General features: G+C 35.4%; 1 protein-coding gene across 1 annotated transcript; it reads right to left on the minus strand.

Annotated features, from left to right (window-relative positions):
- Positions 1-21,776: 21,776 nt before the first annotated feature.
- On the minus strand, positions 21,777-23,258 carry LOC148570054 (uncharacterized). Its single transcript, XM_088507912.1, has 3 exons — positions 22,694-23,258; positions 22,031-22,617; positions 21,777-21,953 (listed from the first exon to the last, which is right to left on the minus strand). Exons 1-3 carry the CDS (start codon positions 23,256-23,258, stop codon positions 21,777-21,779), a joined length of 1,329 nt encoding a protein of 442 aa, XP_088364038.1.
- Positions 23,259-25,909: the final 2,651 nt, after the last annotated feature.

Below are 25,909 nucleotides of genomic sequence, written 5' to 3' on the forward strand. Positions count from 1 at the left end.
AACAGAGACGCACAAGATATATTTTTCAATCAATCCTTTCAAGATTGGCTAAAAACGAATCTTACCCTAGTCTTTCAAATGCAGTATGGGACTCCCTGGCTCATAGTCTTTGTAACAGCTTGTAACATAGCTTGGAGATGCCGAAATAACTTCATCTTTAAGAATGAGAACCTACAAAAGGCGCAATTACACCAGATGATACGAAGGTTAGCTGAAGATTACAATTTTATCATGAGGATCATAAAGCATAGTAGTTATATTCTCAAGGTTACTAGAGATGAGCTTGTAGGATGGGAACCACCAAATTGGGGTTGGGCCAAGCTTAACATCGATGGTTTGGTCTTACAACCCGCCAACTTGGTCATAAAGGAGCTTGCGGTGGCCTTATTAGAGACTAGAGAGGTCGCACCATTGCAGACTTTAGTATGAATATAGGGGTTTGCACCATAACCCAGGCAGAGCTTTGGGGTTTCTATATTGGGGGTTAAGCTGGCTAACCAACTGGGCATCAGCAAGATAGTGGTGGAAACGAACTCATAGTGTGCGTTGTCGCTGATTCAGAAAGCATCGCAGGGGAGACATGGAAGCTCGTTCCTAATTTGGTCCATTCAAGAGCACCTAGTAAAATTTCAGAGAATCGATGTAAGGTACATCTTCAAAGAGACAAATTTTTATGCTGATTTCCTTGCAAAAGCTGGGCAAGATCATCCTCAAGAAATCCAGTTCTTTGAAGTACCCTTTCCCTTGTTGCAGCACCACCTCATCGCAGATGCTTGTGGAGTGAAGTTTATTAGACCTGTTGTGATGTAGTCTTTAGTTTTTCTTTGGGCCTGTGGCCTCGCCTTCAATAAAAAAAAAACATAGAAATATATGAAAAAAGTAGATTGAAATTCTAATCATTCATTTACATTATAATTTAACAATTCTCTTTATAATTCTACTTTTTTTTTTTGTTTCGTTTCTATTTCATTTTGAATTTTGCGCTTAGTGCTTTCTGGTTATAACAGCTGCCTAGAATCTTGTTAAGGTATTTAGAGCGTGTAATTTTCTTATTCATGGGTGCATTTTCTGTAATCAATTCTGCTGAATCAACACCAAGTCCTTCTCTTCCAAATAGTTCTTCCTTCACACCAAAATCCTTTCAAATGCTATTTCCAAAAAAGTGGGTGAAAACAATCATAGGATGATGAGTTTGGAAAACTCTAAGTTAATATTAGTGATGACTAAACATTATTAATATAATTAATTACAAAATTATTAAATTGATTCCAATTCAAATATGTTAATTATAATAATTTTGCTATGTAGGTTTTGTCATTGGGTCGAAAAGAAAAGAAAAATTACAAGCCCAATTGTATTAAAATAAACATTCAGCATTGATACAAAATTCCTTTGATCCTTGTGGCTGAATTGTTGTTATGTTATTTGGGCTAGAATTCAATCATTACTATGAGCCCAAATTATTTTGCTAGAAACTAGCTTGCTTGGTCTGAAAACAAGAAAGAGAGAAAGCAAGGAATGCTTCCAACGGATCCCATTTCCATCATGTGGTGGATTTCAAAATTCTCTTTGATTGAGTTAATTACCTTGGAAACATGAAAGAGAAAATGTGGGTGTATGCTCAAGATTTCAATCTCACCCAAAAGAGTCCCATCTTTCAGCCGTTAAGCGCATCATTAGATACATTAAGGGAACCAGTGATTATGGCTTATGGTATCCAAAATCTGATGATTTTTGTGCAGTAGGGTTTTGTGATACAGATTATGCGGGAGATAGGGTGGATAGAAGGAGCACCTTCGGCATGTGTTGCTTCCTTAGAAGCTCACTCAACATGTGGTCAAGCAAAAAAATAAGCCACAGTGGACCTATCCACAGCTGAAGCTGAATACATTTCCGCATCTGCATGTTGCTCACAACTAATTTGGTTAAAAACACTGTTGGAAGATTGCAAATTAAAGATCAATAGTATACCCTTATTTTGTGATGATATGAGTGCTATAAACATTTCTAAAAATCCTATTCCGCACTCAAGAACCAAGCACATTGAAATCAAATATCATTTTATTAGAGAACATGTGCAAAAGGGTACTATTGATATTCAATTTGTAAAATCTGAAGACCAACTTGCTGATATTTTTACAAAACCCCTCTGTGAATACAGATTCTGCACTTTGAGAAAAAGTTTGGGAATGATAGATTTGAGCTCTATTGATAACTTGTGAAATTTTTTATTCTATTCAATTTTGTCTCGTAGGAAAGCAGGAGATAAAATTCAGGATGTGTTAAAAGGGGCATGATACAGGGGGAGACTGCGCAGACATTAATGATATTGGGCCCCACCAAATCTCTTTGACTCCACTCTGACCGTTTTGTTAGTTCCTCTTTGTGTTAATCACAATTCCTTTTTGTTGTCTTATCAAATCTTGTTGGAAGAGGTTATTGTCAAATCAAATCCTTTCCCTCTTCTCATCCCTTGATTCTAGAAAACAACTTTTCAGTTTTAAATTCAAATAAAAGGAAACCTCCCTTGGTCAATAACCGCTCATTAATGGTCATTAACTCCCTCTAATTCTTTCTCCGCTCAACATTTAATGCGTCCCTAACCTCCCACATCTCTCCACTCAATTCGGTTCTCTCTTCATCTTCCCCCTTTCACTTCTCCATTTTTATTATCATGAAAAAGAAAAATACTCCAAGGAAAAGTGAACGAATCCTTCTCTCCTACAAACCTTCCACTCCTCAAACCCACACTCACATACACATACATTCCACCTCTTCATCCTCTTCCTCACCACCATCCAAGCACACGGACACCATGAGGAGGAAGGTAATCGCAACAAAGACTTCCTTAAGAAAAAAGAAGGAACCCATGGTTGAAGAGGAAGAAGAATCTCACACCTCACTGCCGCCATCACCTCCGAAGAAGACCACCCCTGGACGCAGTTCACAGAAGACCAAAAGTTTTGTGTTACACAACACGAGGGAGCCAGCAAACTTGGAATCATTGGAATTCAAAAATAAGTTCAACAAACCTCATTCACACTATGATCCAGCCCGATTCAATTCGTGTGCCTCCTATGAGTTCCATAAGGAAGTATTGGAGAAACGCCACCTCTGTGCCACCTACTTGGTGAATCTGGACTCACTCACAGCCAAAGGAATCAACATTTCTCTTCTATTTGAGAATCTGAAATGAACTCCTCTGCTCCATATTCAGAAACATGTTTACCCAGGATTGGTATGAGAATTTTATGCTAATATGAGACTGATCGATGGTACCATCCACTCTTACGTGTACATGACTGAAAAATGGGACTCTCAGGTTGGGGTCACATACAAGCAAGCCCTTCAACAAATCTGTGAGAACTTGTCTAGCTTGGACGGTACCATCCCTACTCACAAGGCCCTCGGACCAACAAACTCTCTGCTGCACTGAATCATCACCCATATTCTAACTCCTCAAAGTGGTTCACATAACAGAGTAAATATTTCTGACTCTCTTGTACTTTTTGCTATTATTACTTCCTCTCCTATCTTATTTGGATACCTTATGATAAGGCACATGTGGGAATCTGTTAAGAGTACCAAAAAGGAAAATTTACCTTATGGCATGTTTCTCACCAGTATTTTTGAATATTTTAAAGTTGATTTAACAAATGAAGCTGTAGAAAATAATGTCTCAATGATTAAAGGCGGAGGAGCTATGAAGGGAAGCAAAGGGAAGAAGTCAGTTCCCTCGGACAGTGAGTTTGAGAGTCGGCCTGAGTCCTCCAAGACAGCCAAATCGATCAAAGAAATTCTTACTGAATTCTCCAACATGTCGCAGCTAATGGTGCAATCATATAAGGCTGCCCGCAAGCAAGCTTTTGAAAATGAAAGGGCTTGGATGAAGTGCAAAGACCGGGTGGGACTAATGTTGCAGAGTTTTGAGGAAGAGATGGGTGCTGCCAGTGATGATGAGGCAGATGACTTTGAGTACAACTTATCTGATGATTGATCACTATTTTTTTTATGTTGATATTTGGCTTGTTTTGGCTCATTTTGGTATTGTAGTAGTCTGCTTGGATACTTTAGACCTATGACACTGTGATAAATTCTTGATATTTTGGTTATATTTTGGATATTTTGCTTCCAATGTCATCTTTTTGCATGTGCCTCTTTGATGACAAAAGGGGGAGAAATGGCTGAAAATTTGAAATATTGAAATCAGAGAAAACAAGGGATGAAATCCTTGGTTGATTTATGATTACCCTTGTTTCAATTATTTGTTGTGGTGATCTGTTTGATGTTTTCTTTTTATGCATTTGATTCACCTTTGTACATATGCTTGCTGTATTCTGTATGAGGAATATTTTTTTGCAGTTCCTTTAAGCTTCAATATGAAAATAAATTCTGATAGGTGCTGTGAGATCAAAAAAATGGTTTGTTGTGTTCATGATTGACTAAAAATGTTTTCCTTGCTATGATTTTTGCTCTGACATGTTGGCTGAAAAATATTTTCAATAGCTTGAATAGCAATTTCTTGAAACATCAAAAATAATTTTTGGTTAATATGTACTCAATTGCTTTGTGTATGTTTGAGCAGAAAATTAATTTATGATAACAAATAAGTTTTGTTTATCACTCCAATTCTGCTCATAAATCAAGCCATTCAACATCCTACATATAATATGTTGAATAACATTGCTGCCTTAGGCTTGATAAAAATGTTACAGGTATAAAGCTTCTCTTGGTAAAATAGCATACATTAAGGGGGAGCCATGTAACAATTGGAAAGGAAGGAATCCAAGTATTCAAAAGGGAGTACTCTAACTTTTGATTTCTTTCCATTTTAATTTTTAATAATGTTTGTCATCACGGGGGAGATTGATGAGTTTGGAAAATTCTAAGTTAATATTAGTGATGACTAAAAATTATTAATATAATTAATTGCAAAATTATTAAATTGATTTCAATTCAAATATGTTAATTAAAATAATTTTGCTATGCAGGTTTTGTCATTGGGCCAAAAAGAAAAGAAAAATTACAAGCCCAATTGTATTAAAATAAACATTCAGCATTGATACAAAATTCCTTTGATCCTTGTGGCTGAATTGTTGTTATGTTATTTGGGCCAGAATTCAATCATTATTATGAGCCCAAATTGTTTTGCTAGAAACTAGCTTGCTTGGTCCGAAAACAAGAAAGAGAGAAAGCAAGGAATGCTTCCAACGGATCCCATTTCCATCATGTGGTGGATTTTAAAATTCTCTTTGCTTGAGTTAATTACCTTAGAAACATGAAAGAGAAAATATCAAAGTGATTTGATGGCATTAAGTGTAGCTTACACGCTACTACACAAAGCATGGAGAGTTGAACCTAATTAATTTATTTGTGATAACACTCATAGCTTTGCTTTTTTCTTTCTTCTCTCTCTACTCCTTCTTCTCTTTCGGTCATTTCAATAGAGAAAGCATGGTAGCTATGGCAAGCTACCGAAAAGAAGAAGAAGCAAGCAAAAAGGACATTGTAATGATAGCAAGAAAAAGAAAACAAAAAGTATGATGTGGCTGAGATCTTCAACCAAGTAAGGTAAGATATGGTGAAGTAAGCTCAGCCTCTCCATACCAAAAATGGATGAAGAAGATTTCGGTCAGAGGAAGAAGATCCTTGGAGGGATGTCTTGTCTCTGATTTTGCTCAACCACCACAAGAGGTAGCTATAGTGGCTACGTGGTGGAGGAGGCAGAAGTTGGAGCAGATGAAGCTGTCATCATCAATAACTCATCAAGGGCTAGGAATCCATCTTGGAGAGCAAGGCAAGATGGAAGGCTCGGATTGATGAAGATTGGTGACCAAGGAAGGACCAGAGGTAATTGCATGTTGGGTTTTTGCATTCGGTTATCTCTCCTCTCTCTCTGGCCGAACCGGTTTGCATGAAGAAGAAGAAGATTAGCTTGGTTTATTTGGTTTCAACCGTGGAGGATTCCCCCTCTATATAAGGGTGAACACCCAGGGCTTGAAGCAAGGAGAAAAGAGTGAAAAGCACAGAGTTCTCATAGCTACCCAAGCTAACAGAAGTTCTTCTCCTTCAATGTGTTTCGTGTTATATTTTTCTGTTTAATTTTGTCTATCTTGAGTCTCATGGAAAAAGGCAAACAGTGAGGTTTGTATGAAAAAACCATAGAGCGGAAAAAGGCAGAGAGTGTAAAATTAAAAGAAAAAGCCATAGATGTCCTTAGAGGTCCTTTGTATATCTGTGTTGTGTTTCATGATTCTGTGGGAATCCCCTTGCAAGTTGGGTTAGCACTTAGCAGTTGAAAGCTTGGCAGTAACCAAGCCAAGTTCAGGATTGGGGTTTAGATTCTGGACTTGTCCCGGATAAGAAGGGTAGTTCCTAGGGAGAATTTGTGATTGTAATCAAGAATGATTATAGTGAAATTCCATCATCCTTGTGATGGAGACTGGATGTAGGCTGCACTGCACTTAGCAGCTGAACCAGGATATATCTGGGTGTAATTTTCTTTCTCTTCTACTCTATTTCTGATTTCTGCTGCATAGGAGATAAAATTGAAAAATATCTCGTGCCGAGTCACGAGATAAAAAGAAAAGTCTCGTGACTGGGTACGAGACAAATAAAAAAGTCTTCAGAAAGTATTTCAAAGGTCAGCAAGTGTTTTTAAGTAAAAAAAGGGTTAAGATTCAACCCCCCTTCTCTTAGCCACTGAAAACCATCATAGGACATGATAGTAGAAAGCTTTGGCTATCAAAAGAGGACAATATTTAGAGTCTCACTTTGAAAAAGAATCCATTCCTTTACAGTATACATCGGATCAAGATCAAGCAGCTGGAAAAGAATCTCAACAATATAAACAATGGCGACAGAAAGATTACAACATCATCTCCTTCTTGCTTGCCTCCATGAATGATGTCTTCTCAAATAAAATGGTTGGTTGCCTTTTTGCTTATGAGATATGGAATTAAATTGAGGATTATTTTGCCAAATCCACTAAACATAAGGTCAAACAACTCAAATCAAGTCTCAAGAACATCAAGAAACATGACTCTCCTGCTGATGAGTATATTTCCAAGATTAGAGAGGTTGCTAATGCACTCACAACTCTTGGAAGTCCTATCACTACTGAAGAATAGATAGAGGCTCTTCTTGCGGGACTTAATCTTGAATATTAAGTTTTGATGACCATGATCAATTCAAAACCTAAATTATATTCTCTACCTAAGATTGAGACTATGATTATGTCTCTTGATGATATGCTACAACAATTTCAAAAACCAAAGAACTTGCTGCCTGAGGCTCATCTAACACAAAGTTCATTATCAAACTCTTTTAGTTTTGATCGTGGAAACTTCAATAGAAGAGAAAAGGGGGGAAGAATGACAAGAGGAGCATGTTCCTACTTTGGAGCTCCAAGGCCTCAATGTCATATTTGTGGAAGATTTGGCCATATAGCATGGCATTGTTTTTATGGTTTTGACCAACGGATTCCTCCAACATCTCAATCATAAGGATCCTCATACTCTTCTATATCATCACAGTCTCTTCCATCATCTTTAGCATCTCAAGTTTCAGGATCCTCCATAGTTCCTCCTCCACCAACACCCCATTTTCATAATCCCTCAGCATATATGGTTGTCCCTTATTCGGTGGTGGTTGATCCAGCATGGTATTCTGGCACTAGTGCTTCACACTATGTCACTTCCAATACATCAAATCTTCTTTAAAGCTCAGACTATGCTGGACAAGAACAAGTTATAGTTGGTAATGAAAAAAAATTGACAATTTCTCATATTAATAATTCTATCTTGCATGCTTTAAACACAAATCAATTTTTTAATTTGAAACTAATACACTCACCATATATCATTAAAAATCTTATAAGTATTTCCAATTTTTGTGGAGTTAATGTTGTCTTTTTTTTAGTTTCATACTTATTTTTACTTTGTTAAATGTCAGCATTCCAAAAATATTTTTTTGCAAGAATTCCGTAAAGGTTGTTTATACAAGTTCTACAATGTGAAAATTCCTTTTCACAAATCTCCTCCCTTCTCTCCTTACGTTTTCTTTGTTAATTTTTTACACTAATGAGCTGTGGCATAGGTGCTTACGCCATACTTCACGTAAATTTGTAAAAATAGTTATATCTTCATGTAATATTTTTTGTACCAATATCAAAGAATTCAGTATGAATACAATTTGTGAATATTGTGCACAAGCTAAGCATCATAAATTGTTTTTTTTTTTTCAGATTCAATTCAGAAGCATTGCAATTAGTATATTCTGATGTATGGAGATCCTCTCCATATAGTTTTCGTCTTGTACAGATATTATGCTACATTCATTGATTCTTTCTCTAAATATACATGTCTTTATCTTTTACATACAAAATCTCAAGCCTTCTATACCTTTTTTTAGTTTAAATCCTTAATGGAAAATCTTACTGGCAAGAAAATAAAAGAGTTTCAGACTGATCATCGGGGTGAATATACATCTCATATTTTTTTTTGAATTTTTGTCCTAACAAGATATCTTGTATAGGTATTTTTGTCCATATACACATGAATAACAAGGAAGAGTTGAAAAAAAGCATCGTCATATTATAGAAACCAGTTTGGCAATGCTTTCTCAAGTCTCTATGCCTTTAACATATTGGGATGAGGCTGTTATTACTGCAACATATATATCTCATTAATCGATTGCATATACCAACTTTACAAAATACGTCTCTCTATAAAGTTTTATTTAATAAACTATCTAATTATGCTTTGTTGAAAACTTTTGACAGTGCTTACTATCCTCTATCAAGGCTTTACAATAAAAATCAATCCGACTATAGATCACATAAATGTATGTTTTTGGGTTATGATTTAGAATTTTAGAACATAAAGGGTATAAGTGTTTATCGTTTACAGGTAAGGTTTTTTTCTTTAGAGGTGTTGTTTTTTATTAATATAATTTTTTTTATACTAAAATTTTCATATCAAATATTGTTAACAACAAACAAGAATATAATGCAACTATACCTAAGATTAATACTGTTTTTGATAAATTCTCTTCTTTTAATCATCATTCTACGTCATCTATTAACAATATTACTGATTCTGAAAAAAAGTACAAATATTATTATTCCTCCAACTACAATATCTACACACCAAAAATAGATCATTATGTGATCTTAAGCAAGCTCCAAGGAAATTATTTCTTAAGCTTAGTGGTACTCTATTCAAGTTTGTTTCAAAGTGCAAAGTCTAATACATCAGTTTATATCAAAATTGGACATAATTTTATTATTTATATAGTGCTATATTGATGATGTTATAGTTGCTGGTGATAATCAAATAGAAATAGATAAGTTGATGAAACAACTTGATAGTATTTTTTCTTTAAAAGTTTTGGGTGAGTTGTCTTATTTTTTGGAGATAAAAATAATTAGAACAAATGTTAGTCTTTTACATCTCTCTCAAACAAAATATATAATTGATTTACTCTCTAAGTTAGAAATGACAGAGGCAAGATCAATGCCAACATCAATGATCTCAACTCTTCAGCTAACATCTTCAAGGTCCTAGAAATTTGGTAATCCCCTTTATAATGTTTTATTTAACATACCCTAATTTTACTATGTGCATTTACATGACCTTTTATACCATTATATTATTATTATCCCTTTAATATTGAGAGTACATGCCTTTTTTATGTCTTGTTCAATGTACCCTATTCTATTATGCGCATCTAAATGACCTATTATATCCTTATATTATTATTACTCCTTTAATTTAAGGTCAAGGGTACATGCTTTCTTATAATATTTCATTCAAGTATTTAATATACCCCATTCTTACTATGTGCACTTAGATTATACTTTATACATTATATTATTAATATTTTCTTAGGGTCATTAGTACATATTTCCTTATAATTGTTTTATTCGACTAATTAATATCCCCTATTTTATTATGTGGAATTATATAAATTTTTATACCATTAGATTAATAATATTTCTTTTGAGTCAAGAGTATATGCCCTCTTATAACTATTTTATTCAACTATTTAAAATATCCTATTTTTTATATAATGTACATTATATGATATTTTATACATTATATTATTAATATTCCTCTAAGGTCGAGAGTACCTACTTTCTTATAACATATTATTCAACATGCTCCTTTTATCATAGTATATGTCCCTCCTCTTGCATGACCTATTCTTGCATGAACCTCTTCTTGTGTATGCCTAAACAACCTTAATTGTAAATTAAACTGAGGGAATGATCATTCGGTAAGGGAAGGTGACCCCCAAAAATAAGATAATCGAGATGATCCTTCGGTAAGGGAATGTGATCGGCAAACCTTTGGGATAAGAACCTTCGGTAAGGGAAGGGGACTATCCCATCAATTTTATATAATAAGATATCTTTGTTGATATAACTCTTTTCTTGTGTATGTCTAAATAACCTTGATTGTAAATTGAACTGAGAGAATGATCCTTCGGTAAGGGAAGGTGACCCCCAAAGACAAGATATCGATATGATCCTTCGGTAAGGGAAGGTGATCGCCAAAATGTTTGGGATAAGAACCTTCGGTAAGGGAAGGGAACTCCCACCTTTTATACCGGTTTGAGCTCAATACCTTCCATAAAAGCTACAAGTAAGAAAGGAGAAAGTATGAAAGAAAGTTTGATTTTTTATTTATCTTTTTTAAAAATTTATGTTGATGTTCCATAAGCTATTCCTATGTTCTTTCCTATTGCCTATATGTTTTACGCTTTACAAGAGGTTCATATTACATGCCATGCCATACGACTTTCTTTTAAAATCTCGCGCGTGGGCTGTGGATAGATATGGAGGTGTTACATAGCACTCCTACTAAGACTTTAAGTTCTCATCCCTTCCTTTTTTTTCCCATACTATCTCCAGAGGAATATGGCACAGCGGATAGAGATGATGCAGCGCCCCTCGATGGTAACTTCTGAATACGACCCTTCAAAGCACGCGTGGGTAGTTACGACCACTATTACCGTGCTCCAAACTATCTACTTAGGTCGTGATTTCGTAGAAAGAGACCCCCAACTGTCCGTCATAACCTTCCTAGATGTGAACGCTTCAGCACCCAGGAAACGGTCACCCGAGGTGGTATATTTCGAATCAGATTTCCGAGACAGAGGAAGAAAAATCCGACAGTCCTAGCCAGGAGGAGGACACAATGGAGGAGGATCCCGAGGAGGAGTTGACCTCTTGCGAAAGTCCAAAGGTGGAGTACGTACCCGATTCCCCCACTTCGGTACCCCATCGAGTCTTCGTTTACCCCACAAAACGGAATCGAATCTTCACTGCACGGAAAGGTGTTGGAGGAAAACCACTGGTACCTCAATTTGTGAATAATTGAAGGGTCCTGATCAAGGATAGGATAGGACACAAGTATGGGAGCCTCTTCGACGAAATTAGTCAGGACGTATTAGTTTTCTCTTTCTTTTGTTATAATTACCTCTAAGGATTTTATTTTGAACCGTACTCATGGGAAAGCTGTTATTTCATATTGATTATATTCAATTCCATCGTTTTAGTGCTACTCGTTTTCCTCTTCACGCGCACTTCCTCCTTCCGCATAACGATTAAGTTCATTCTCTTTTTCTATCGAGTGTGGCACCTTATTTAAAGACCTTCAAGATAGGATTTAACTTAGGATGTTACAGGTCAATTTATGCATCGACTAGTGTTAGCTCACTAGAAAGCTGTAAAAAGACTGCTTAGATACTTGTAAGGATCGAAGAATGAAAGATTTATCTTCTACAAGTGCACAGATTTTAGAATTTATGGATTCTCATATGTGGATTGGGCTTCGGACTTAAAAGGATAGAAGGTTAGTCTCTGAATTTTGTGTTTTCCTTAACTCTAATTTGGCATTTTGGTCTTGTAGAAAATAGGTAACTATTAGCAGATTTTTAACTGAGACTAAATTTAGGAGCCTTACTTCGTGTAAGGTTTAAATTGTCTGGATAAGAAATCTTCTGCTTGAATTAAATGTAGATCTCAGTATAATTTCTACGATTTTTTATGACAATTTGAGTACAATTATGTTGACTGTTTTTCATGATAAAATTAAACAATTTTAGCTAGGTATTCAATTTGTGATGGATAAAATCAAGAGTAACATGTTGTATGTGGTCCACATACCAGAAGCATGAACACAGAATTGATATCTTTACTAAATCACTATCAGCTGCTTCATTTTAAATGAAAAAGTAAACTTAAGATAATTTCAAGACCTATCCCAAATTTAAGGAAAGATATCAAGGATACCAATATAAAATTATTGGAATTAATTAAAACGGTAAAAACTAATTCTGATATAGGTAGTGATAGCACATAGTTAATTTTTTACTTTTTTTGAGCTAACTATGTTAGGATATTTGTGTATAAATAGCATAGAAATGAGTGAAAAAAGTGTGTTAAAATTCTAATAATTTATTCACATTACAATTCAACAATTTTTTTTTATAATTCTAATGTTCTTTCTCTATTTTGTTTCTATTTCATTTTAAATTCTGTAGTTAGTGCTTTTTGGCTTTGAGAGCTACTTAAAATCTTGTTAATTTTTAAACTCAATATTATCTATAATAATTACTTTTTAGAATATATTTTGAAAAATTTTAGTCTTAATAAATGCTATTTTTTTTAATGAGCTAACAGTACAGAAAATACGATCATTTAATTAAATTTATATATTTAGATAATTTTTTAAATAATATATTAAAAAATTAATTATTTTTATTAATACATCAATATGCAATTAATTGTTTATATAAAATTTTTAATACTGATAATGTATTAAAAATCAAATTAAAAAGTATTGCTAAAAAATAATTTATATATAGACATGTTTTAAAGGATTACACGCAAAAGATTTTTGATATAAAATTTTTATGTTTTCGAATACAGTCAATATATTCAATATATTGATAATGTATTAAAAAGAATCAATTTTTTTTTACTTTAACATTTATAACTAATGCTTTTAAAACACTCTTTAGTTAATTATTAATAAACAAAGTTAAATAATATTTTTTTTTATGTTTTTATTTAAGTATATGTTTATATTCTGCCTAAAATGTTTGTCTTCATATAAAGTTTGAAAAAATAGACACTTAATAGGATAATATATAATTAAGTATTTATTAAAAAAAGTTTACTTTGATAATATGTAATTCAAAAATTTTTAACCAGCCGTCTAAACTCTAAAGTGTGTTTTTACTAAAATTTCTACAAATAAAAAATGTTAACGACTTTTTAAAGCTCTTCAAAAGAATATTTTTTTTTACTGTTTTAACTAATGTCTTAAAGAAAGTCATAGATTATATTTAGTTACAAAATATATTCTTTATGAGTAATTCTTGGCATACAAGCGATTAAGGCTTGTAAGCCTTACAAGTTCAATTAAAACTAACGCTCAAAACACGCTTCGAACCATTTTTCTTCCTCTTCGTCTTCTTCTTCTTCTTTTCTTTCGTTTCTTGCCTTCTCTTTCTCCTTCTTCTTCTTCTTCTTGCTGCACGTTCTTCTTCCTCTTACTCTTTTTCTTCTTCTCCTTTTCTTTTGTTTCTGCACGTTCTTCTTCATCGTCTTCCTCTTCTTCTTCATTTACGTTCTTTCTCTCTGTTTTATCCTTTTTTTTTTCGATTTTTCATGGTGAAATCGTTTTTGAAGAAGAAGAAGCAGTAGAAGATAAGGAGGAGAAAGAGAAAGAGTTCTGAATTATGCATAAGATGTATTTTAATAAATTTTGGGTGTATTTCTTTAAATCCTTTGGGTGTATTTCTATAATCGTTTGGGTAAATTCCTGTAACCGTTTGGGTGTATTTCTGTAATCATTTTGGGTGTACTTCTGTAATCGTTTGGGTGTATTTCTGAAGTTCCATTATCTTCAAAAGGATTACAGAAATACGCCCAAAGGATTACGAAAAATACACCCAAAGTATTTAAGAAATACACCCAAAATTCGTTGCATAATTCAGAACTCTTTCTCTTTCTCCTCATCTTCTGCTGCTTCTTCTTCTTCAAAACGATTTCAAAGCTTGATTTCAGAAACTATGAAAATCGAAAAAAAATGAAGAAGAAGAACCGTTCTGAGTGTAGCGCTTTGAAAATAGGAAACGTTGAATAACGCATTAAAAGGCCTAGTAACTTGTAAGAGTTGTAAGTCAAAAAGACTTGTATGTGTAGCACTCCTCATTTTTTATAAGAAATGTGAATTTTTTTACTATTGATTAATAAATAAGTTTGTTAGTCTTATTTTAAATATCATTTTTTAATTAATTTATAATAAAAATTCACACTTAATACAATCGAATAGTTTTTCTAATTAAGAACATAAATTTTTTATTCTTAATCTTTTCGAGTTTCAATATTGGAATTCATAAATAATAAAAGCAACAAAAAATATAAAAATTAATTAACATGCATTTTATGGTAAAAATAATATTAGTTACTTTTTAATATTTTTCAGTAAATATATAAACAATTTAGGCTTTATTATTTTTTTCCAAAGGTAGACAATATTCATTCCATCAATTAAAAGAAGAGAAAAGGACAAATCGATTCCTAACTTTTTGGTCAACGGACATTTAAATCTTTAAAGATTTAAAAATACATTTAAGTCTCTAACCTCTTTAAAATATGGACATATGGATCCATGAATCTAATTTGTTCAATTTAAAAAATTCTCTCACGTGTGCATCCGTATCAATCAGGTCAATATAACGGGAATCATGTTTGATTTTTCCGTTGAGTCTGACAAATCCAAGTGAACATGAGGAATCAATATGTCTAAGTTTTGAAAAATTCATAGACTTAAATGTATTTTCAAATTCTCAAAAATTTAAATGTCTACGAATCAAAAGATCAATAACCTATTTTTTTTTCTCTTAAAATAAATAAAATGCTATAGTTTTGGTCCATACTTGGACACAATATAAGAGAGGGGTTTTCCATAATGCCTTTACAGCAAAAGAAAGAAGTAAAGAACAAATATTTTTTACTTTTATTTTTAGTATCAAACAACTCCACCTATGTTACACTTGCGGTACATAGCCAGTCCTAAACCCGGATAAATGAGGAGAGTTGTGTTAGGTCTTCGACAACTAACATAAAAATATAGTCCCATGACATGAATCAAAGACATTATTGCGCTAAAGTTAGGTCGTTGTCCGGAAGCAACACGCTGTATGGCTCGAGTACGGTGTCAAATGAGCAAGAGCTGCTGCATCGGTGCCTGGATGTAGTGTTAAATGAGTAATGGTTCTCGCGTTTTCGTGAACGGACGAGGGTAAATAAGCTAGTTCACAAAGTAAAAGGTAAAGGTCGGAGCGACAGAAGGTTGAGATTTGGGACATAGAACATAGGCACTCTAACAGGAAAGTCCATGGAGGTGGTGGACACCATGACAAGGAGGAAGATTAATATTATGTGCCTACAAGAAATAAAATGGGTTGGTGCGAAGGCTAGGGAGTTGGATACTTCTGGTTTCAAACTTTGGTATACAGGAAAGGTGAAGAATATGAATGGGATTGGAATAATTATGGATAAGCAGTGGAAGAAGGACGTAGTGGATGTTAAGAGGGTGGGAGATTGAATCATCTCTATCAAACTTGTGGTGGAGGGATGTGCTTTCCATGTGATTAGCGCCTATGCACCGCAAGTGGGTTCGGACGAACAACACAAGATAAGGTTTTGGGAGGATCTAGAAAGTTTGGTTCAAGACATACCTTTGGGAGATAAGATTTTCTTAGGAGGAGGTTTAAATGGCCATGTTGGGAGAGAAGTGACTGAATATGAGAATATTCATGTAGGCCATGGTTTTGGGGTGATCAATACCGAGGGTAAAACTATTTTGGACTTTTCCTCAACCTTTGATCTTCTCATTGCAAATACATATTTTAAAAAGAGAGACGAACATCTTATAACCTATAAGAGTGGCATGACAAGCTCTCAAATTGACTTCTTCTTGTTGAGGAGAGTCGACCGGAAATTTTGCATTAATTGTAAAATTATCCCGGGAGAGAGTTTGACAACATAACATAGGGTGCTCGTCATAGATTTCTGCGTTGAGCAAAAGACATCATATGAAGAACCCAAGGACGAGGTGGTGGCGGATGAAAGGTGAGGAACAAAGAAGCTTCCTAAGACGGGTAGGAGAAGAGACAAAGTGGGATGGGAATGGAAGTGCGGAAGAGATGTGGAGGGAGATGGCAGAAGTTATTAGAAGAACAACAAAAGAAAGCTTTGGTGAATCTAAAGGAATAGGACCAAGAGACAAGGAGTCCTGGTGGTAGAATGCGAGTGTACAAGATAAGATAAATATAAAAAGGGAGTGCTTTAAAGAGTGGTCTCTATGCCGCAACGCAGATAACTGGAAAAAATATAAGGCGGCTAAGAAAGAGACAAAAGTGGCTGTAAGTGAAGCAAGAAAAAGAGCATATGAGGGTCTCTACCAGTCTTTGGGCACGAAAGAAGGAGAAAAAGGTATATATAGAATCGCAAAGAACCGTGAGAGAAGAACAAGTGATTTGGATCAGGTTAAGTGCATAAAAGATAAGGATGGAGAGGTGTTGGCTCAAGAGGAGAAGATTAATGAAAAGTGGAAGAGCTACTTCTACGAGTTATTTAATGAGAGACAGAAGACTCTTCCGAGCCTTGGTCGGTTATGCACAAGGGAAGAAGATAAAAACTTTGACTACTATCGGAGGATCCGAGACTTCGAGGTAAAAGAAGCTCTAAAGCAGATGAAAAATGGCAGGGCAGTAGGACCAGATAATATCCCGATTGAGGTTTGGAAGGGTCTTGGAGAAAAAGGCATCAACTGGTTAACCAAGCTTTTTAATGAGATTTTAAGGTCAAAGAAGATGCCTGATGAGTGGAGAAAGAGCACCTTGTACCTATCTACAAGAAGAATGGGGATATACAAAGTTGCAGAAACTATAGAGGGATCAAGCTTATGAGTCATACCATGAAGTTATGGGAAAGGGTGATAGAACGGAGGTTGAGAAAAGAGACACAAGTAACAGAGAACCAATTTGGATTTATGTCAGGCAGATCTACCACTGAAGCGATATACCTTTTAAGAAGGATGATTGAGAGGTATCGTAGTAATAAAAGGGATCTACATATGGTGTTTATTGATTTGGAAAAAGCGTATGATAGAGTACCAAGGGAAGTCTTATGGAAGGTTTTAGAAAAGAGGAGAGTAAGGATCGAATATATTCGTGCAATTAAAAACATGTACGATAGGGCCACAACTAGTGTGAAAACTCAAGGTGGTGTGACAGAGGAATTTTCTATTGGTATAGGATTACACCAAGGATCATCCTTAAGTCCATACCTTTTCACATTAGTATTGGAAGTACTCACAGAGCACATTCAAGAGCCTGTGCCATGGTGCATGCTTTTTACCGATGATATTGTCCTTATGGAAGAGTCAAGGGAAGACCTAAATAAGAAGTTGGAGTTATGGAGAGAAGTTCTAGAAGTGTATGGTCTGCGCATAAGCCGTAGCAAGATGGAATATATGGAATGTAATTTCAATCTGAGAAGGAAAAACCCTAATATAGAGGTGAAGATTGGAGAAACAGCCTACGGAAAGTTAATAGTTTTAAGTATCTTGGGTGCATCATACAGAATAATGGAGAGATTGAACAAGATGTAAATCATAGGATCCAAGCAGGTTGGTCAAAATGGCGGAGTGCATATAATTTTCAAAAAAGTGCCTTTAAAACTTAAAGGTAAATTCTATCGCACCGCTATAAGACCGGCTATGCTTTATGGTACAGAGTGTTGGGCGGCTAAAGGGGAGCACGAACATAAACTGAGCGTGGCAGAGATGAAGATGTTGATATTGATGAGTGGTCATACGCGATTGGATAAAATAAGGAACGAAGATATAAGGGATAGAGTTGGAGTAGCACCCATTGTGAAAAATATGGTTGAATCGCGTCTCAGGTGGTTTGGACATGTGAGAAGAAGACCGATAGAACATCCAGTCAGGAGGGTGGATGAGATGGAAGATGGACAAGGGGCGAAAGGCAGAGGAAGACCTAAGAAGACCATTCATGAAGTGGTCAAACGAGATCTACATGTAAACGGTCTCTCTGTAGACATGATACATGACAGAGCACAATAACATCATTTGATTCATGTAGCCGACCCCACTTAGTAGGACAAGGCTTTGTTGCTGCTGTTGTTGTTGTTATTGTTGTTGTTGTTGTATTTTTAGTATCAGATACACAAATCCAACTTATTTCTTATTTTCTCTTGCTTCTACGTTAGGCTTTATTATTTTTTCAAAAATATTATATATACATAAAAAATTAGTCATTATATTTTTATTTATAAATATATATTATTTAATTTATTTTTAATATATATTTTATATTTTAATATAAATAATTAATTTAGTAATTATTTTTTATGTATACATAATATATTTATAATATATAAACTTTTTTATTAAGTAAGACATTTAATTTTGATGTATTAAATAATATAAAAAATTTTATACAATTATTAAAATATTTTTTTGATAATGATTTACGTGATTATTATAAAAACTACCTATTTTTATTAATGTGTCATTATATAATTTGATACCAATATAAAACTGTATACTTATCTAAATTAAATTCTTAAATATTATTTGGTTGGAGGGAAAATAAAAAAAATAAAAAATAAATAAAAAAATATTTTCTCTTATTTGAATATAAAAAAAATATTTTTTTTGTAAGCATCATAAAAGATTTTTTTTTTCATCACAAAAAAATGTTATCTTTTATGTATTTTTAATATTATCCTTAATTATATTATTATTAATAATTATTCATATAAGCTTAGTTTTAATATAATAGTGATTTATATTTAAGCATTATATGTATTAGATGAACAATTTAAATCAAATATAAAACTATAATATTTACAAAATACAATAAAAAATAAATAAAAATATTTATAATTTATTTTATAATAAGAATAAATTTATTATTTTACATATAATACATATTTTAATTTATATATACAATAAATAAAAATATTAATAGCCAATGAATTATAACTCAAATGACATAGTCTTTTCATACTCATTTAAGAGGTTGCAAGTTCGAATTTCTTTATCTTTAGTAAAAAAAAATATTAACGTAATTTTATTCTGTTATATTTTTTTATTAAAATAAAAAATTTCTATCTATTTTTTCTTCATTTAAATAATACATAAAAAATTTACTCTTTTTATTTTTTTATTTTTTCTCTCTGTTAGTGTTAGGTAAATTTAATACCAAAAACAACGTGTTGTTGTAGCACGCGCTTTGGGTTGAAATTTGAAAGTTGAAAGTAAGAGGAAATAATAACGGGATAAGAATAGCCAAGTCTAAATTTGCAACAAGTGTCAGTATTGATGGGTATAATACAAGGCCGTCTCTCCGTGTCACTCTCACTCTCTCTCATTATGTCATACACACAAACACACTCTCACTCTAGAAACACTTTGAATTGAATGGTTCTTTGAGACAGTTGGTGAATGGGGAGTGAACCTGACCACTGCCCAACCTCTACACGCGTCACTTTCTCCTTCTTCACGCGTCCTTTCTTAAACAAAACACGACCCTCTCTCTCTCACACACACGTCACTGTCATCGTTCTCGTTTCGGTGCCATCATCCAAATCGCGTTCTTGTCCCTCTCAACTCTCTTTATCCCTCACTTGTTTGTTTGGTTAAATTACCAAACACTTTCTCTTGTGTGGTTGTGTGCGGTGACTCGCTTCCCCGCTGGATTGGATTTTCGCTGCCACCTTCTCTCCCATATCGCGTGCATATCAGCGCGTGCCGTCTTGGTTTCTTATAGGTAGGATGTGGGAGTTGTAATAAAACGCACGTATATAGCGCGTGGTACGTGAGGATCTGCCAAAAGCTACTAAGCTAGTAGTTGAAAATTGTATCCTTTACTTAAATTAAATTATTGCTTCACCTTTTATTTTTCTTTTTTGACGTTTGTTGAGTGAAAGTGAATCAATTACTTTAATTAAATTTTTATATTAGTATAAAAAATGTGTAGAAATAATTAATTATATATTATCAACAAAATTTTTAATTATTGCTTATATTATTTAAAAAACTATTTAAACACATGAATTTAAATAGGAAATTATATTAATTATTTATGCAATACTTTAAAATTAAACTTTGATTAATATTGGTATTTACTTTTCAAAAAATTAATATTAATATTACTAAATTTACTTCGCATGTTGGAGTAGATTATGGTTTTCTATCACCGACTTATTCAACGTAGGTCCTAGGACCGTATAGATAAATTGATGACTTCATTAAGGATTTAACTAATATATATTAAAATTATTAGGAGTAAAAGATTTAGGGTAATGATGTTTTTTTTGGTGACTTAGGGTAATGATGTTTATATGCAAAATATACGTATCAAAAACTTAAATCTTATAAATTTCATATAATATTTTTTCAATTGATAACTTTAATATATATTTTATTATTAGCTAAACTCTTTAGTTGTTAATAAAAATTTTAAATTTTATATTGTGAAATGCATTTTTTTTATTGTTTAAATAACATAATCTCACTAGACTAACGTACTTTGACTCCATTTATCATTAAGCATCCAGTTCATGCATTGGATAAACAAACCACAAGGCAAATGTGAGTTAAGCCCCACTTTGGTCCCTGAGATTGACGAGTTGCACCGATTTAGTCCTTGAGATCCCAATTGCACCAAATTAGTCCCCCAGATTCGAAAAAGTGCACCACGTTAGTCCTTTCCCTATTTTCCGTCACCGGAGGTCTGACGCCGTTAGTGACATGGCAAATTTTGCCACGCTGGACACAGTAACGGGTATATGACGTGGCCTGAAGTTTGAATTGCTCCAATTTAGTCCTTACCCCCTTTTAAAACCTAAGTTCATCATCGGACCCCATCATCTTCTTCTTCTACCCGTTTCTCTCTGGTTCTTCGTCTCCTGCTCCCTTCCGAGTTGACCAGCATGATTGGAAGTGGGAGCCAGAGTTCCATGCGGTCTAACAGTAGGAGTTCCAGTCGAAGTAGAGCGTCGGCTGTTCCGCAGTGGTGTGGGTGTGGGTGCCGCCCTGTTCTTCGGTGGTCCACAACAGAGGCTAACCCTAACAAGCCATTCTTTGGGTGTCCTAACTACAATGTTAATGGTAAGAGGTGGTGTGGTTTGTTTGTCTGGGCTGACATTGGAGAAGAAGACCTGAGAGGAAGGGTAATGTCCACTGTGGATGGTGACCAAGTTAGGGTGGATTTGGCTTGGAGAATTGGGAAGATAGAAGCTGAAGTTAGAACCCAGAAGATGTACATTTTAGGTTTGGCTTTGTTTGTAGTTTTTGTTGTTGGTTTTATGTTGGTAGTAAAAGCGTGAAGATGAGTTTGTGTTACTGTATTCAGGGTGGAAGTGTATTAGGAGAAAGAAAAATTTTTCTTCTCAAATGTCATAGTTGTTTTCTGTCATTCAATGAAATAGCTGAAATAAATTGCAGAAAAATGCATCTGTAGTAGCATAATTGAAGCTGGAAGAAATTGTAACAATAAAAATATCTTTATCAATAAGTTTTAACAAAAGCATCATTGTCATATTCTATTCAAGTAGACTAAAATTCTACTGCCATAAATTCAGGCCAGAAAACAAAAAGCATCATTTACAAAAAACTGCCAAGTTTCATCTAAAGTAGGCAAAAACAGAATCAGGTACATCTTCATTTCTTCTTCCTTGGTGGCTTGAAGCCAGGTGTTGGGACAAATTTCAGGAAGTTGGCCATTCTTGAAGATGTCGCTGAGCTTGCTCCTTGTAGTGGATCCACAGTAATCGATCCTGATGGTGGTGTGGAGGACCTCCTTCTTGTCTGCAACTTGGATGGCCTCGCAGGTGGATCCTGTTTGAGTAGGACATAAATTAAGTTGAACGTGGACAACAATTTCGAGTATGATTTTTGAAACTAAATGCAACTACCTCTTGACTATGTTGGGACTGTTGTGCATCCGAGTAGTTTGGCTGGGAGAGGTCGATCTCAACTGGTGCAGGTGGCTGAGCAGGGGCTTCCGGAGCAGGTTGAGATGGTGCTTTTGGAGGAGGCTGAGCAGGGACATCTGGAGGAGCTTGAGTAGGTGCTTGTTCAGTGGGCTTTGTCTTAGCAGCAGCTGCAGCTGCAGCTGCATCAACAATAGCTTGAGCAACATCAGCTGCCTTTTTTTTTGGACAACCCCTCTTTGTGTGCCCCTTTTGTAGACAGTATTTGCAGGTAAACGGTTTTAGTTGTCTCTTTAGAGTCCCAGTTACCTTAGACTTCTTGCTTCCCTCATTACCCTCATCTGCATCCTTTCTCCTTTTCTTTGTTACTGGTCCTGGCTTCTTCTTTTTCTTTGGAGCTTGTGGCCTATTCTGGTCAGATTTTTCCCAATGAGATTGTCCAGGCAATGGATTTATGTAATGTGCATAGGTGTCTCTATATGCGTCCATGGTGAGCCACTTATGACAGAAATCTTCAGGCCTCTTATTCACCCTTGCGAGGGCTGCACACGCATGCACACAGGGCATTCCTGAAGGAATTAACAAAAGTAATGTGTCATTAAAGTATGTAAGACAGGTCTCTTAGTTAATAAAGTATTTAGTTACCTGTTAGCATCCAAAATTGACATGTGCAGAGTCGCTTGCCCAAATCAACTACCATGTTAGTTGGATGACCATGAACTTCAAACTTCTCATACTCATCATCCCCTGTCCAGATTGGCATCCAACTTTTAGACTCCTTCCTGACCTTGTCCAACCTACTTTGAACCACTGGTGGTAGCTTTCCCACATGCTTGGCTAACTTAACTTTGTTTTTAGCGATTGTTCTCATGACAAACATTCTGACCTCCTCAAGTAGCGTGATGATTGGCTTGGCCCTTGCTTCCTTAATTCTTGCATTAAAGACCTCGCAAGCGTTATTGCAGATATTATCCAGTTTAGGAGCATGACTGAATGCTGACTTTGTCCAGGACTCCATAGGCCACTTGTTCAGGTAACTCCACGCCTCTTCATTAATTTTCTTAATCTTCTTCATATTGTCAGAGAAATCTTGATAAGTTGTTGATCGTGCGCACTCCCAAAGTAACCCCCTCAACTCTAAATCCTTCCACTGCTTGTTAAAATTTCTCCATAAGTGCCACACGCAGAACCTATGGTGGACATGAGGCATGACCTCCTGAACTGCAGAAAGCAGGCCCTGCAATGTGAATCAGATACAACTTGTGATATGTAATGGTCCCTTACTTACAACTCGTGATACATAATAGTCCCTGAGTTACACATTTTGATACATAATAGTCCCTGAGTTACACATATTGATACATAAAAGTCCCTGAGTTACACATTTTGATACATAATAGTCCCTAACAGCATAGTTCACAGACTGAAAAATAACAGTATCCTAAGAGTAAAATCATTCAGTTCACAGCATACAATTCATTTCACAGGACACTATAGACAAACAGTAAAGTCATTCAGTTCACAGCAATCGAAATCAGCTCAAGATACTTACATTAACTACCAATAGACAATACCGTTTCTAATACTACAACCTAATAGGAAAGGGCATACAGTAGAGATTCATATTTACCTTCTGCATGTCGCTCATGAAGCACCATTTGTTTTCTTTATAGTCTCCAAGGTCCTCATGGAGTAGCTCCAGAAACCACCTCCAGTTCTCGGTGTTCTCGACATCCACAATTGCCCATGCTATAACATAGATGTGATGATTTGCGTCCTGACCCACAGCGGATAGAATCTGACCTCCAGTTTGAGTTTTAAGGAACGCACCATCTAAACCAATAAGTCGCCTGCACCCAGCCTTAAAACCATTCTTGCACCCACTAAGACATACATACATCCTCTGAAAGATCACATTTCCATCTGGTTGGGGGATGGTTCCTATTCTAACTGTTGACCCTGGATTACACTTCAATAAGGTTTCTCCATAGTCCCTTACCATTGCATACTGGGCCTTCTCATCCCCATACACCACAGCTCTAGCGTCTGCCAAGGCTCTAGAAATTGAATTCCTATTTAGCACAAGATCACACTTGGACTTGAAGTATACAGCTGCCTCACATTGTCTGAAGTTAGGATATTTCCTAACCTTCTTCACTAACTTGCTAGTCAACCAGGCCCTATTTGCAGATCGGTTGGTTGCCTCTCTAGCACATGTGTGGTCGTCATTGAAGGTTTTTATCTGCCAACATGTCTCCTCGTGATCTCGTGATGCATATACCACCCACTTGCACTCCTCAGCCTTACAAACAGCCCTGCATCTCACAGCATCGTTCTTAATAAACTGAATCCTCCTACCTTCTTGAATTGTAAACTCTCTCACTGCCTCTCTAAACTCCCACTTTGTATTAAATTTCATCCCCACCTCAAGTTTTAAATCACCGAATCGAATACCATCTCTAAATACTGGGAATACATCGTCTGGCTCTTCTTCCGAAAATTCATCTTCCGAAGGAGGAGGAGTCTTCATTTCCTCGGAGTGCCAAGAGTTGGCACCATCAGACTCTGCGCCAGGATCATATGACTTGTCCAGATTTTCGTCTCCTGTCACAGGGACTTCTAAGAAACTTAAGTCCACATCACACTCCTCATCATCCACCACCAATGCATCATCATCATTTAGAAACTTCCTCTTGGACTTTGCTAGTCCCTCAGCAGATGCATGCTTCGACCTAAGCTCTCTCTTCTTGGTCTCACATTTTTTATCAACATCCTCGTCAGTTGAGCTATCATCTCTCCCAGGATCATATGAACTGTCTTCTGTGGTTTGTTCATCTTCCGAAGAAGACAACCTCAACACTTGTTTTTTCTTCTCATGTTGCTTCCTAGTCCCCACTTGTGAAGCAGACCTTGTGCAATAGGCTTTAGCTCTGATTTTGGGCTTTGACTTTGGTTTGGGCTTACACACAGAATTCTGGTTGGGCTTGGGCTTGGGCTTGGGCTTAGAGGCATTCTTCTGGTTGGCAGTGGCCTTATGTGATGATGTAGTATTGGCTTCCAGATTTGGGTTGACATTTGAATTGGGTTTCATTTTTGGGGGAATTGGAGGAGTAGTGGTAACAGGTTTTGCAGTAGTAGCTTGGCTAGGAATAGAATTGGGTGTGGTAGTAGGATTACTGCTTTGGGTTGTTGGGTTATTAGCACCAGGGTCTGTTGGTTCGGTGGTCTTGGGTGGTGAGGTATTATGAATTGGTTCGGTGTTCTTGTTGAATGGAGTCTCATCAGCAGGGGTGGTGGGCTCATTAGCTTGGTTTGGGGTTTCATCCTGTGGGGGTTCAGGGTCAGCTTCATCACTAACCTCTCTCAACTCATCGTGGTCACCCTCAACATACTCCACAACCTCATTTCCCTCAAGAATTTCTGGTGTTGAAACTGCATGCTCAAAGTAAACGTCAACCAGCCCCTCATTCTGTTCAGCCATGAAACACATCTCTCTCAACTCATCATCACAATTCAGAGCTCTTAATCCAATGTCTAAACTCCTCCCGGGCACATGCCACCAACATTCTCCTATCCTATCATATCCTAGTTCCTTATAATAATTTCTCACCCAAAAAACATCTAAAGTATCTACATCAATGTCCCCAACGCATGCCTTTTTATCAGGAGAATATATGGTCATCCCCTTTTCATCTTTCTGAAACTTCCCCCCATGGTGGAACATTATATCTAAGTGCACATCCATCTGCATGATTCACAAAAATTTCTTTTCAGCACCAGTCACACACAATGATCCCTATAAGATAGTTTTCATCAACTACATTCATACATTATACAAACATATATCAAAATAAAACAAAT

Source organism: Arachis ipaensis, chromosome B3 (assembly GCF_059453495.1).
Source record: "Arachis ipaensis isolate K30076 ecotype BB chromosome B3, ASM5945349v1, whole genome shotgun sequence".
In the NCBI taxonomy this organism is placed as follows: domain Eukaryota; kingdom Viridiplantae; phylum Streptophyta; class Magnoliopsida; order Fabales; family Fabaceae; genus Arachis; species Arachis ipaensis.